Below are 13239 nucleotides of genomic sequence, written 5' to 3'. Positions count from 1 at the left end.
CCCCCCGTATCTTGACCCACTGGGTCTCAAATCACCCTACTCTTGAATCAGTTTGGGTCTCTGAGGAGGCACACTGCTCCTTTACACAGAGAGTTACATCTCCTCCCTTTTTCTCTACCCAATCCCTTCTGTGCAGCCTGTAGCCCTGTGTGCACACAGCCCAGTCATGCGTGGCATCCCACCAGGTCTCCGTTATTCCAACAAGATCATATTCCCTATTTGCTAGCAGGAGTGCCGGTTCCTTCTGCTTATTACCCATACTCCTAGCATTTCTGTATAGACACTTAAGACCCCCATTGGTAGCCCCCAGTTCCCCACCGCCCAAACATTGTCCCAGCCTCTCAACACATCCGTGACTGCCCTATGTCGTCCCTGCTTGGCTGTTCCCTGGCTTGCATTCCCATCTGTACACCCATTCCCAACACATCTAGTTTAAAGTCCTCTTCAGCAGGTTAGCCATCCTGGAAGAGGATGGAGCTAGACTGTACTTGGTGGTAACAGATGACAGAACAAGGAGCAATGGTCTCAGGTTGCAGCAAGGGAAGTTTAGGTCAGATATTAGGAAAAACTTTCTAACCAGGAGAGTAGTAAAGCACTGGAACAGGTAGCTAAGAAAGGTGGTAGAATCTTCATCCTTGGAAGTTTTTAAGACCCAACTAGACAAAGCCTAGGCTAGGATAATCTAGTTGGGGATGGTCCTGCTTTGAGCAGGGGGTTGGACTAGATGATCTCCTGAGGTCCCTTTCAACCCTAATTTTCTATGATTCCATGATCCCAGACTCAGGCATTCCAGACAAGTGTGCATCCAGCTTATTGTTAAAATCTTCCAGTGATGGAAGCAGGTGAAGTTTTAGATTCCTGGACATCCTGATTCACTAAGGACAGAATATCAGAGTAAATCATCTCCAGAATATATTTCTCCCTAAGGAAATTCAAGATGCACATTTTAGAATAGGATTTGAGAGAAAAAGCCTCTGCTACTCATAGAAAATTCATATGTTTTAACTGCAGAACACAAGACTCACTGAAATAATTTTCCAATATACCAACCTATGCTGTGTAAAAGGTGTTTTGAGGATTTTTGTTCTGAACACTTTTCTAATTGCTGTTCTGTCCATGCAAGATGAAGCATAAAAGATTAGACAGCTTGCAGAAATACAGTGGGAAGGGTCCTGTAAAGCACTACCTACCTTCAACAGGGCAGTCAGTGCAACTCAGACATCTTGCATACAGTAACTGTTCTGAATGGGAGGTAACAGCTTCCATTCTTAATATGTCTGATCAGATATTGAGCGAATGAGGATAGACCTCATGGTGAAGTGCAGCCAGAGCTTCTTAGTCTGTTGGTTTTGTCAAAAGCTTTATCTTTAGAAGTTGTCCTATCAGCCTCAACAAGGGAGAGAGATTCCAAATTTGGATCTATACAAGTTAGTCATTAAGGGAAGCAAAAGGGACTATGAAGCTACAGCAGCTAAGCCCTCTTGCATACTGAGATGTCTGACTGCTCCATGGGAGCTGAATGTGCTTGCCTATAGAAAAAAGCAGCATATTAACTGAATGGGAGGATGAGATCCAGCTTATCGTAAGAATAACGTTGTATAGGCAAAAAAAAGCCTCAACCTTAGAAGTTAATAACACCTGAAGAAGTAGGCTGTCACCTGCAAAAGTTTATGCATCTCTGAACAAGTCAGTCTCTCTAGGCACTCTGCCCTGCCTTCTACCTTGAATATTGGTGAAATTGAATTTAAGCAACTGAAAGAAATCCCACTGGGCCACATTTTCAAAGCAAAAAAAAATTAATTTAACAATTTCTTCCTATCCAGACTTTTGCCTATATGCCAGTGCTCATTTCTATTTTTTCTTATGATTGCCCTGATAGCAGCCCTAGCTGTTGTGGCTCTTGATATGACAATTTCCCTCTGTGTCAGCTCGGCAGGAAATTAAAAACCTATTCAATGTGTCTTGCTTTATACTGATGTTTGGATTTTCTGCTACATGCTTACACTGTGAGGAGTCCTGTTGTTGAAGCAACTATGCAAAAATGTGAAACTTGGAAACTCACCATTTTGGTAATCACCATTTTCTTTTTTCTTCTGTGATTTTCCCAGACTCTTACTTCTTGACCAGGAGAAAAATGTTCCTTTTTTCTTCTTCTCAGCATCTTCCTCTCCAGATTCTTCATTTAAGGATCTTCCAGACTTTGATTTTCCACTTAACTACCATTAAAACAGTTAAAACATTTGCTGAACTACTCCTGTAAATGCAAGGGTTCTCAAAACTCTCCTAACGTGATCTAACATCTTGGGAGAAAGGTTGTCTACTTAATTTTCTCTTCACCAGTTCATCATTGTATATGTCAGTTCTCCTGCCATTAGCAATTGAGTAAGACTCCAAATGATAATATAAGAATTGTTTATAATGAAAATACTGTAAAAATAATGCAGTGTAGCACCTAGAAACAAGAATATATCTAACCATATTTCCACAGACTACTGATAGTCTGTGGCCTATTTCTAAAGAAGAACTGATTGAAAAGCGGCTGCAATTTACTTGATTTTTAAAAATAGAATTTCACATCAGTACAGCAATCTTGCTAGTCTTGATATACAAACTAGTATTAAATTATTGGATAATGTATTGCTTAACCAGCATTTACAGCACCAATTATTGATCAATGATGAAAAGCAGTAAGGAAGCTACTTTTATAATATTACAGCTACATTTCATTTTAATAAACATTTATCTTTTTGTTATTAATATGTTCTTTAAAATGTTAAATTAAAAATGCTCTGTCTATAGATACACGCTAATTACTGTATGCTGTAAAGTATAGTGCCTCATATGAAAATTGCTACAAGTTATAATTTACCATTATAATAAAGGAATACGCACTGTGGTAATGTTTTCTAGTTACAAAGACAAAACAAAACTGTTAAATGATAGATGATCGTGAAAATCAAAATGGGTAAAGCTGCGACTACCAAACAAATATTACAATTTAAAAGATTATCAGATGCCTTTGCTCTCAGTTTTATTATTTGAATTTTCATAGATTCATAGATGTTAGGGTCGGAAGGGACCTCAATAGATCATCGAGTCCGACCCCCGATTTTTATTTTTTATAATAAAATAAGCACAGGGGCTGTAGCCATGTTGATCTAAGGACATAGGCAGACAAGGTTCTTTGGGTGAATCTGATATCTTTTATTAGACCAACTTAAACAGTTGGAAAAATTTTTCTTAGCAAGCCTTTGGGTTTAAAAAACCTTTGTCAGGCTGAAGAAGCATCTGCAGTTGGTCCGTGCTTTTCCTGGATGGAATGAATAGCGAAGCAGCCAGAGGCTAGGCTGGTATGCAAGAAAGACAGTCAGTGAAGATGTAAATTGAGGAGTCGGGGGGGGGGGGGGGGGGGGCGGGGGGAATGAAGGAGGGAAATGAACGTAGCAGGTAAATAGTGAAGAGGTACCTGGGGAGTCAAATATCACAAAGGTTATAAAGTGTTATAAATCCAATGGCTACATTTAGTCAATGATTTTTTGTATCCAGGAGGCTGATGAAATAAAGTTCATAGGCTCATCTGTGAAAAGTGTTTTGTAAAATTCCCTTTGAGGATTAGAGAGAGAGTGGTTTTCTTGTGAGAAATGTGTCCCCACAGGCAATTGGGTGCTCTTATCTTTAATAGATTTCCGGTGTGCGTTCATTCTGGCGCACAGTTCTTGTTTGGTTTCTCCTACGTATTTTCCATCTGGGCATTTGGTGCATTGGACGAGATATATTACATTTCTGGAGGTGCAGCTCTAAAATCAAGGATTGCTGATGTTGTGGCGTGTATAGTAATTATGTGGGTGGTATCCATAGCTGTGGGAGCACATTTCTCACAAGAAAACCACTCTCTCTCCAATCTCTCAGTTCTAATCTTCAAAGGGAATTTACAGAACACTTTTCAAAGATGATCCTATGCATTTCACTTCATCAACCTCCTAGATACAAAAAATCATGGACTAAATATAGACATTAGATTTATGACACATTATAACCTGCCTGACATCTGACTCCCCAGGTATCTCTACACTATTTACCTACTTCATTCATCCCCCCACCCATGTCTCACCCACTGACTTCTCAATTTACATTTTCACTGACTGCCTGTCTTGCATGCAGCCCAGCCTCTGGCCTCTTTACTTTTCATTCCATCCAGGAACAGAACACACCAACTGCAGAGACTTCCTCAGCCTGACAAAGGGTTTTTAAACCTCAAAGCTTGCTAAGGAATTTTTTTCCAACTATTTAATTTGGTTTAATAAAAGATGTCAGATTCACCCAAAGAACCTTGGCTGCCATAATAAAAAAAAAAACTTTCAAATAACTTGAAGGAGTGAGGCTCAAACAGACCAGGAAGTTTAAAAAGTAGGAAGTAAAAGGAAGGCCCAGGGTGGAATAGACCCTCTACTAAACGGGCATAAGCAATTGGTGACCGACAGGGGGGACAAGGCTGAACTCCTCAATGAGTTCTTTGCCTCAGTGTTTCTAAGCGAGGGGCAAGACAAGGCTTTCACTGGGATTGTAGAGAGGCAGCAGCAAGGCGCCAGACTACCACGCGTAGATCCTGAGATGGTGCAGAGGCACTTGGAAGAACTGGATGCGTTTAAGTCGGCAGGCCCGGATGAGCTCCATCCGAGGGTACCGAAGGCACCGGCCAACATCATTGCATAGCCACTGGCGGGAATGTTTGACCACTCATGGCGCACGGGCCAGGTCCCAGAGGACTGGAAAAGGGCCAATGTGGTCCCCATTTTCAAGAAGGGGAGGAAGGAGGACCCAGGCAACTATAGGCCAGTCAGTCTCACCTCCATCCTTGGCAAAGTCTTTGAAAAAATTATCAAGGCTCACATTTGCGAGAGCCCGGCAGGAAAAATTATGCTGAGGGGAAACCAGCACGGGTTTGTAGCAGGTAGATCATGCCTGACTAATCTAGTCTCTTTTTATGACCAGGTTACAAAACACCTGGACGCAGGAGTACGGGTTGATGTCGTTTACTTAGACTTCAGGAAGGCCTTCGATACGGTATCCCACCCCATACTGGTGAACAAGTTAAGAGGCTGTGACTTGGATGACTTCACAGTCCGATGGGTGGCAAATTGGCTAGAGGGTCGTACCCAGAGAGTCACAGTAGATGGGTCAGTATCAACCTGGAAAGGTGTGTGCAGTGGGGTCCCGCAGGGCTCGGTCCTCGGACCAATACTTTTGAATGTCTTCATCAGCGACTTGGACAAGGGAGTGAAGTGTACTCTGTCCAAGTTTGAGGATGACAAAACTGTAGGGAGAAGTGGACACACTGGAGGGCAGGGAACAACTACAAGCAGACCTGGACAGGTTGGACATATGGGCACAAAACAACAGAATGCAATTCAACAAGGAGAAATGCAAAGTGCTGCACCTAGGGAGGAAAAATGTCCAACATACCTACTGCCTAGGAAATGACCTGCTTGGTGGCACGGAAGCGGAAAGGGATCTTGGAGTCCTAGTGGACTCCAAAATGAACATGAGTCGTCAGTGTGATGAAGTCATCAGGAAAGCTAATGGCACTTTATCGTGGATCAGCAGATGCATGGCGAACAGATCCAAGGTGATACTTCCCCTCTTTGGGCGCTGGTCAGACCGCAGTTGGAATACTGTGTGCAATTTTGGGCACCACACTTCAGGAGGGATGTGGATAACCTGGAGAGGGTCCAGAGAAGGGCCACTCGTATGGTTAAGGGCTTGCAGGCCAAGCCCTATGAGGAGAGACTAGGGCACCTGGACCTCTTCAGCCTCCGCAAGAGAAGGTTGAGAGGCGACCTTGTGGCTGCCTATAAGTTCATCACCGGTGCACAGAAGGGAATTGGTGAGGTTTTACTCACCAAGGCGCCCCCGGGGGTTACAAGAAATAATGGCCACAAGCTAGCAGAGAGCAGATTTAGACTAGACATTAGGAGGAACTTCTTCACAGTTAGAGTAGCCAAGGTCTGGAATGGGCTCCCAAGGGAGGTGGTGCTCTCCCCTACCCTAGGGGTCTTCAAGAGGAGGTTAGATAGGCATCTAGCTGGGGTCGTCTAAACCAGCACTATTTCCTGCCTATGCAGGGGGTCGGATTCGATGATCTGTTGAGGTCCCTTCCGACCCTAACATCTATGAATCTATTTCCACAGATGACATACAGCCTACCAGTTATACTTGCTTTGAGTATAGAATTTTTTTTCCTTATTTCATAACGGTAAAATATGTGAATTATTATTTCTTGTGGATGATGTCAGGTTTATTCAAGCCCTCTCTCTTTCCATGGAAAAATGTTGCAAAAATACCACTTTCTATGAGGGGCTCAAATCTTGCTGTGTGACAACAATGTTCAGCCTCTTCATTTTGCAGGCTATAGTCAACAGAAATCAAAAAATAGCACTGGACACCAGCAGCAAAAGAGCTCAATCTGAGGAGTCTGCTAGTGTAAATGAATTTGAAGCAGGCAACAGAGCTGGTGTACCTGGTGTCACTTCTACACATTGAAACAGAAGGAATGACAAGCACGGGAAGCACAAGGAGACCACTGTCAGCTAGCACAAGTTTAACCAACCCTTAGACTACACTAACTTGTGCAGGGAACAAGAATCAGGCAGCTAAAATTTATTTCCCAGATTTTCTTCTGCTTCAGCTCTTCAGGGTCATGGGAAAGAAAAAAAGCAGCTCTTTGCCATGTGTTCCCTTAGGCTCAGATGGAGTCAGTCCATCCTGCCCTGTTTTCTCTACAGTTTCCACAGGTAAGCAAGAAAAATTTGCCAAAATGATTTTCTCCTTTTCTTTCCCTCCTCCCCCATTTCACCACAAGGCCAATGATAGGGTTTCCAATCATCTGCAGCAGAGGAGGGGCAGCAGCTGCACAACAGTCCCTACTTCCTACCTTTTGCAACAATTGTAATATAATGATTTTAGTTTTTAAAAGTAGAGGATGTTACTCACATATCCTATTTTCTTCTTAAATAATTATCCTGGAAGAAGTCTGACACCACCGTATTACAAGAATAGATTCCAAGAATAAGAAAATAATTTATTTTCTATCCTTATACAATAACTGACCTTTCTAGTAGATGTACCAGAATGATATTTTGAGCCACTGGTGGTGGTATTTTTTGAGATGTAGACATTTGTCTACAAGGGCAATGACTGATTCACCTACATCCTCTGAGCACCCCTTTTAGATAATGCTAACTTGTATTATTAACTGTAACTGAATTAATTGATTACTTAGAGGTGTGAAAGGTTTATATCTTAATTTCCTAATATTCATGGAATGAAAATATATTACGCATTAGCTGAGAACCTGGTTCTCATTTTCTCTTACTAGCTTATGTTATAAATCTGATGAAGAATGTATGGATTAAAAATAAAAACAGTGTTCTGAGGTAAATTACAATTCTGCAGTTAGATTATTTTGTCAGCATTAGTAAGTGTAAGCATTTTTATTGGATTCTATACACTGAAAAATGTTCAGCCATAACAAAGAAGTTAGTTTTCAGAATACCCAGAATTTAATCAAAAGGCAACCTTTTTTGGTGTGGAGATATTGGACCGCTCTGAGCTGAAACTATGTTTAGAAGTAGGGCTGCTGGGAACACGCTGTGGATCAGGAAGAGGGCGACCTTCTACTTCAGCCAGAATGCATTCTTGATAGAGTGGGGATTTCAGAAAGCGAGTATAGCTGTCAAACTTCATCAGGTTAAAAATCTAAAATTACAATGCAGTGGTTAATGGCTATACAATATTAAATCCTAAAATTTGCAAGCATCACTCATAACACTAACCTGACGACTGACAGGGGTGGCATTGAAGTCAATGGAATTTTGGAGTAAACATGGCTTGGCACTTTTCTTTAAGAATAAGGTTTTATTATTATACAAGTGCCAAGTAAAATCAGAATAAAATCACCTTATAAAAAGAAAAAAAAAGGAACATTTCTTAAAAGTTGGAAGGGAACAGAATAAAACAGTTGAGGCAGTGGGAGTAAGAGACTTATTCCTAACCATAACGTAAATGCAATCATTTGCTGACCTCGGGTACAGTTGGTGAAATTACTGAAAGGTAGAGCACAAGCAGTTATAAAGATATGCTTGAAGAGTATACTCAATATAAAAAATGTAGGGTAAGCCTTATAAATTAATTGTTGTTGAACTCATAGAAGAATAATGCTTCTACATCCTGCCTAAATGTTGCAAACTATGGACAAGTATTTTTGGTAACTGCTGTGATAACAGGGAATCAGTCTGAACTTCATAGTGTCACAGATGTGCTGTTATTGTTAGGCTGTCAGACAATAAATAAAAATATGGAATTTGCAGCTGGGGAAAAGTTTTAACCACAAGCACAACAAAAAGTCCTCCCTGCTATACCAAGCAGTCTTTCCTTGCAAGAGTGAACTTATATGCCATATGGAATTAAATAAAATATATACCATATTTACTCGACTATAAGACAATGTTTTTCCCCGCAAACAACATGGGGAAAAACACCCCTCGCAGTACATTCAGAAACAAGGAAATCTCACCAAATACACTGTCTATAATTATATTGTTGACAAAAGCAGCACGTGCTCAGTAATGGAAACCAACTATCAAGTTGATTAAATGTAGCTGGCAGACTATAAAACAAAGCACACATTGGCCAAATATGCTGATAGGAACCTACCACAATGACAGGATAGTGTAACCCATCTGAATAAGACATAGAGTACTGCCCATTGTGCTTAGTTCCCCCCCATTGTTGACTCTTTTTTCAAGTCATAGTGAGCCACTACACTAAATACATTTTTACTTCCTGTTCACTCCTACAGCAGGGATGTGTCTTTCTTTCCCATTTCCAATGTGTCCTGTTTTTTAAACAGCCTTAAATGCCCTGGCAAATATCAAACAGGGCCACAGACATTTTACCTAGAATCCCTCTCTCACCCCCTCTCTCAGCCCCATGCATATGATTAGCACGGATCCTAATTTTCCCCGATAAAAAAAAAAAAATCACAAGTTCTCTGATAAAAACTCCAAAATCCATTATTAAAATTAAAGGCCCCCACACAGCCCCCTCCCTGACCTGCTGGTGCCCCTCCTTCCCCTCCCCAAGCCCCCCCACCCTGCTGGTGCCCCTCCTTCCACCCAAAAGCCCCCCCATGCTGCTGGTGCCCCTTTCTCCACAACAGCTACCCCACCCAGCTTGTGCCCCTTGCCCCCCACTCACAGCCCCTGCCCCCCAGCTGTGCCGGCGGAGGCCACCAGCTGCCAGGGCTATGGGGCCAGGGACCCAGGTCTATAGCTCCCTGCCCCCAACAGAAGGCAGCAGCTGCTGCAGCAGAAAGAGAATAAGCCAGCTCCCCCATTGTTGCTCCCTGTTGCAGGCTTGGACAGGGGTGAGGTCAGATCCCACCCCCTCCTCCAAACCTGCTGGTACCCCCAGCCATGACCCACAACCCCCCAGCCCTGCCAGAGGGCGGCCCCAGCCCCCTGCAAGACCCACTTACCACATAGGCTCCAGGAACAAAGAGTCAGCTTGAGCCAAGCCAAGCTGAGCTGTGGCTGACAGAGCCTCAGGCCCCGCACTTCCCCCATCTCCCTCCGGGCAGGGCTGAGGGTTTCATGCCCTTTTTGCAAACAGCTCTTGCAAGCTGAAACTCTTCTAGCCTGCAGAGCTCTTTGCAAAAGGGGGAAATCTACAGGGGTCTCTGCTAAAAGGTAAAATTAGTTTTCTCTCTGATAAAACAGGGAAATCCGTGGTTTTCTCTGTTTTTCCATGGGAAGCGGAAAACCTGGATCCCCGATAATTAGTGTGGCCCTCACCCTCCATGAGATGCAGCTGGACCAGGTTGCACAGCACCTCATCTGCATATAGAGGATCCCAGGACTCATGATAAGAACATCTGTTTCCAGTCATGAGTGGGGGGACATTTAGCACATTAATCCTTGTGGGGGGGGGGGGGGGGTGGCTGTGTTATCAGGAGCACACTCACATATTGAGTAGTGCTGTGTTATATGGTTACCATGGCTTGAAATATTGTTGTCTCTGCTGGTGTCCAGCCCAATTAATTATATGGTAAATCATGAGACTTTTGTCTTTGGACTAATGTCACACACAGTTTGTACTATAAACAAATAGGTACAGAAGAGCAGCTTAAAAGTGTATTTATGCAGCACTTCTGTGTTAAAACTTCTAGCAGTTTCCAAAGAGATAAACTGCATCTATTCTGAGTGAACTAAGTCTATGGGTAATCACTACCCTATATGCAAGTTAGTATAGGTATGTTTATTTCTAGGTCAATACATTTAAATTTGCTTCTCATTTCTGTGTGCTCAGGGAAAGCAAGGTCTGACATGAAGGAAGAGGGGAAGGGGCTACAGGGGAAAGAAGTTGGGGGGCAGAGGACAAGGGGGCTACCTGGCCCCCCAAAATAATTTTCCCTGCTGTAGTGTGACAGGGGGAAGATCACATGAGCAGTCACTGCTGTGGCCCACCTCTCTGTCTAGGGCAGTCTGCTGTCTCGCCTGCCATGACTCGTTTGAATATGTATGATGTAATAAGCAGGAGACTGCCCATTTAATCCCCCAATTCCATGGGGTCTACACACGGCTCCAACCTCCCCTTATCGTGTCCCATGTCTCGCAGATGGCATCCAAAATTGTTCTTGCTGCAGCTAGAAGCTGGGCCAAAGTCTGCCCCTTGCTGGACCTCTCGCACTCAACTCATGAACTCTGCCCCCTTTCACAGGGCCTCAGTCACTCTGCCCCCTCTCACCAGGCCTCTTTCAATGCCGCCCTTCACTGGGCCTCTCTCAACGCACCCTGTTCCACTGAGTGACCTCCTTGGAGCATCAGGCTTGCCTACATACACTCTGGGCAATCTCCCCACAACCCTTTGGGTGCTTCATGCAGCCTACTCTATGAGTAATGGTCCTTTTGCCTAACACTAGACTGACTCTGGCCCCTAGCCCCTCTCTGAGCACTTAGCTGTTCCTAATGCTCTCAGCCCCCTCAATGGGCCGCTCTCTGCCCCTCTCTGGGGCTTCCGTGGTCCTACATTCCCCCTCAGGGGGCTCAGGTGCCTCTGTAGGCGTGCCTGACCCCCCACTGCCTGTTCTCACTCTTATTTACCCACTGAGGAGTTGGGGCTGGGGTTATAAGGAGCCCCTACCCATCTTTCACTGGGGAAGCAACTGGCCTAGCATTTCTGGGCAGCTACCCCACCACAGGTAGCCCCACCAGGCCATCCTTCCCCAGCAGGGTGCAATTTCAAGTTATACTCAGTGTGGCAGGCCAGTAGGGGGTGCTTCTGCACTGAACCACCTACCTGACTGCACCTGACTACCTTCCAGGCTCCAAGTGCCTCCCTGGGGGTGCCTCATGTCCAGCTGACCTCCTTTCTGGAGCACACCCACAAGCCTGGGGGTACCACCACCACCACCCCCCAGGGTCTGGACAGATTTTTGCCTTGTTATGCCCCCTGGAAAACAGAGGCCTATTACTTCTTGAGATTACTCAGCCCACTGCAAGAACTTGGGGTGCTTCCCTTGGTCTGAAGCACAAATGGTGGTCTCCCTTAGTCAGCCAGACCCAGGGGACCCCAAAGCATAATCTAGACCCTCTCCCAATAAGTCTCCCATGCTAGGTACAGAGGAGAACTTTATTGATTACAAGGAGTAGCTTTAGAGTAGGGTACAAGATAGGGCAATATCAGAGAAATACCTTAGAGCAAACAGTGGCATGGTAGCCTTTGATCACACACCTGAGTTACTGCAAACTATATATCTAGTTAGATCTCAAGTAGCTTACTCACAAGTATCATCCAGAGGCAGCTGGAGATCCCCTCTGGAGGCAGGCAGTTCATTGACCATGAGTTTCAAAAGAGAAAGCAAGTTTCAGATGGTCCAGCTTTTTTGAGAGTCCTCATCATGGCTGCTGACCCTCCTCCTGGGCAGTCTAACTTATATAGACCTTATGACCTCAGTTATCTGATCCAATAAAGGCCAGCAGGTGTTGGCTGCCAGCAAACCAATTTGAAATGCATCACTGGTTACTGGGTAGACTGGTAGGGTCTCTAGCCTCCTCCCAGTCATGATGACATTGCTTAGAACAATAGGCAGTTTAAGCCCCACCCTACCCCCAGATATGTGAGGCCAGTCACATAGGCAGAAGGAACAGGTTTCCCACTCCCTCAGGAATGTATCCAGCTCAGGTTACAGCTCAGGGTTACCTGAAGCAGATGGGGCCAAGGGTATCTGTCCTCTGCAGTGAACATTGTACCTAAATTTTTAGATAGGTAATAAGACTAATAGCAGAGTTTTGGGAGAGACAGAGATAACATTCTGCCACACCCAGGACCAGGAGCCTCCTACCATCCCCACAGCCCCTGCCCTTACCTCCAAGGTGTTCCTGAGCAACCGCTCAGTCAGATCTTGTTCTGCCAGCAGCAGACTGTTGGCTCAACCCTGAGAGCCCGAGCTAAAATGGAATCTGCTCAGCCCTCCCCTCCAGTCACATGGCTCTTACTGGGTCATGTGACCACCTCATCAGGGCTGGCCTGCACCTGCCGGTTGTCCTGCTGTCACTCAAAGCCCTTAAAGTGACAGGCACCAAAGGTGCTCTGTCACATGTAGCACTGGAAGGAGAACAAATTCAAGGCAACCTCCAATAATTAGATTCTATACCTGGAAAATGATAGCGAATTTATAAATTTTCCATATATAGAATCTAATTATTGGGGGTTGTCTTAGAATCAGGGTCTTCTTATATGTGAGTAAATATGGTATATAGGAAATATTCCTGCTCAAATTACAATTTTAAGGTAAATCAAATTCTGGTTCTGATAGAGTATTTTGAGAAAGTAATGTATTAGAGCTAATACTAACATATTACATTTAATACAGCTTTCAGGCTGGGGAAGAAAAACAGCCTGGCAAGTTTAACCATAGTCACTGGAAGCTGTAGTTGTTAAAAAAATCATAATCCTCTAGAAAATGAGGAAGACAGTAGAGATTAAGTTCCTCATTATTCTAGAATGAAGTGTTACAAATGGAAGGTTGAGATATAGCACTCCCAAGGCCTACCAAATATATTCAGAGGAATATTAAAAAAAAAAGGAAATGTAAAAGCTTTGGTTGAATTATAGTATATTCTGTTTGTAAGGTCAAAGCTAGCGATGTTAGTGTGTGTGCGTGCATGTGCACGCATGTAC

The 13239-nt window shown here is 43.9% G+C and overlaps 1 protein-coding gene across 4 annotated transcripts in view; it reads right to left on the bottom strand.

The window, feature by feature from the left end:
* RGS12 (regulator of G protein signaling 12) overlaps positions 1–13239 on the bottom strand; it is a 169584-nt gene that overhangs the window by 53887 nt on the left and 102458 nt on the right. For all 4 annotated transcript variants that reach the window (XM_019479123.2, XM_006262642.4, XM_059721535.1 and 1 more), the window contains 2 exons: positions 7576–7755; positions 2063–2216 (listed from right to left, as the gene is read on the bottom strand). In XM_019479123.2, coding sequence (XP_019334668.1) covers positions 2063–2216; positions 7576–7755 — 334 coding nt within the window. The remainder of the gene's footprint in view (positions 1–2062; positions 2217–7575; positions 7756–13239) is intronic.

Source organism: Alligator mississippiensis, chromosome 2 (genome assembly GCF_030867095.1).
Source record: "Alligator mississippiensis isolate rAllMis1 chromosome 2, rAllMis1, whole genome shotgun sequence".
NCBI classification, from domain to species: Eukaryota; Metazoa; Chordata; order Crocodylia; family Alligatoridae; genus Alligator; species Alligator mississippiensis.
This window is presented reverse-complemented; position numbering and strand designations above follow the sequence as displayed.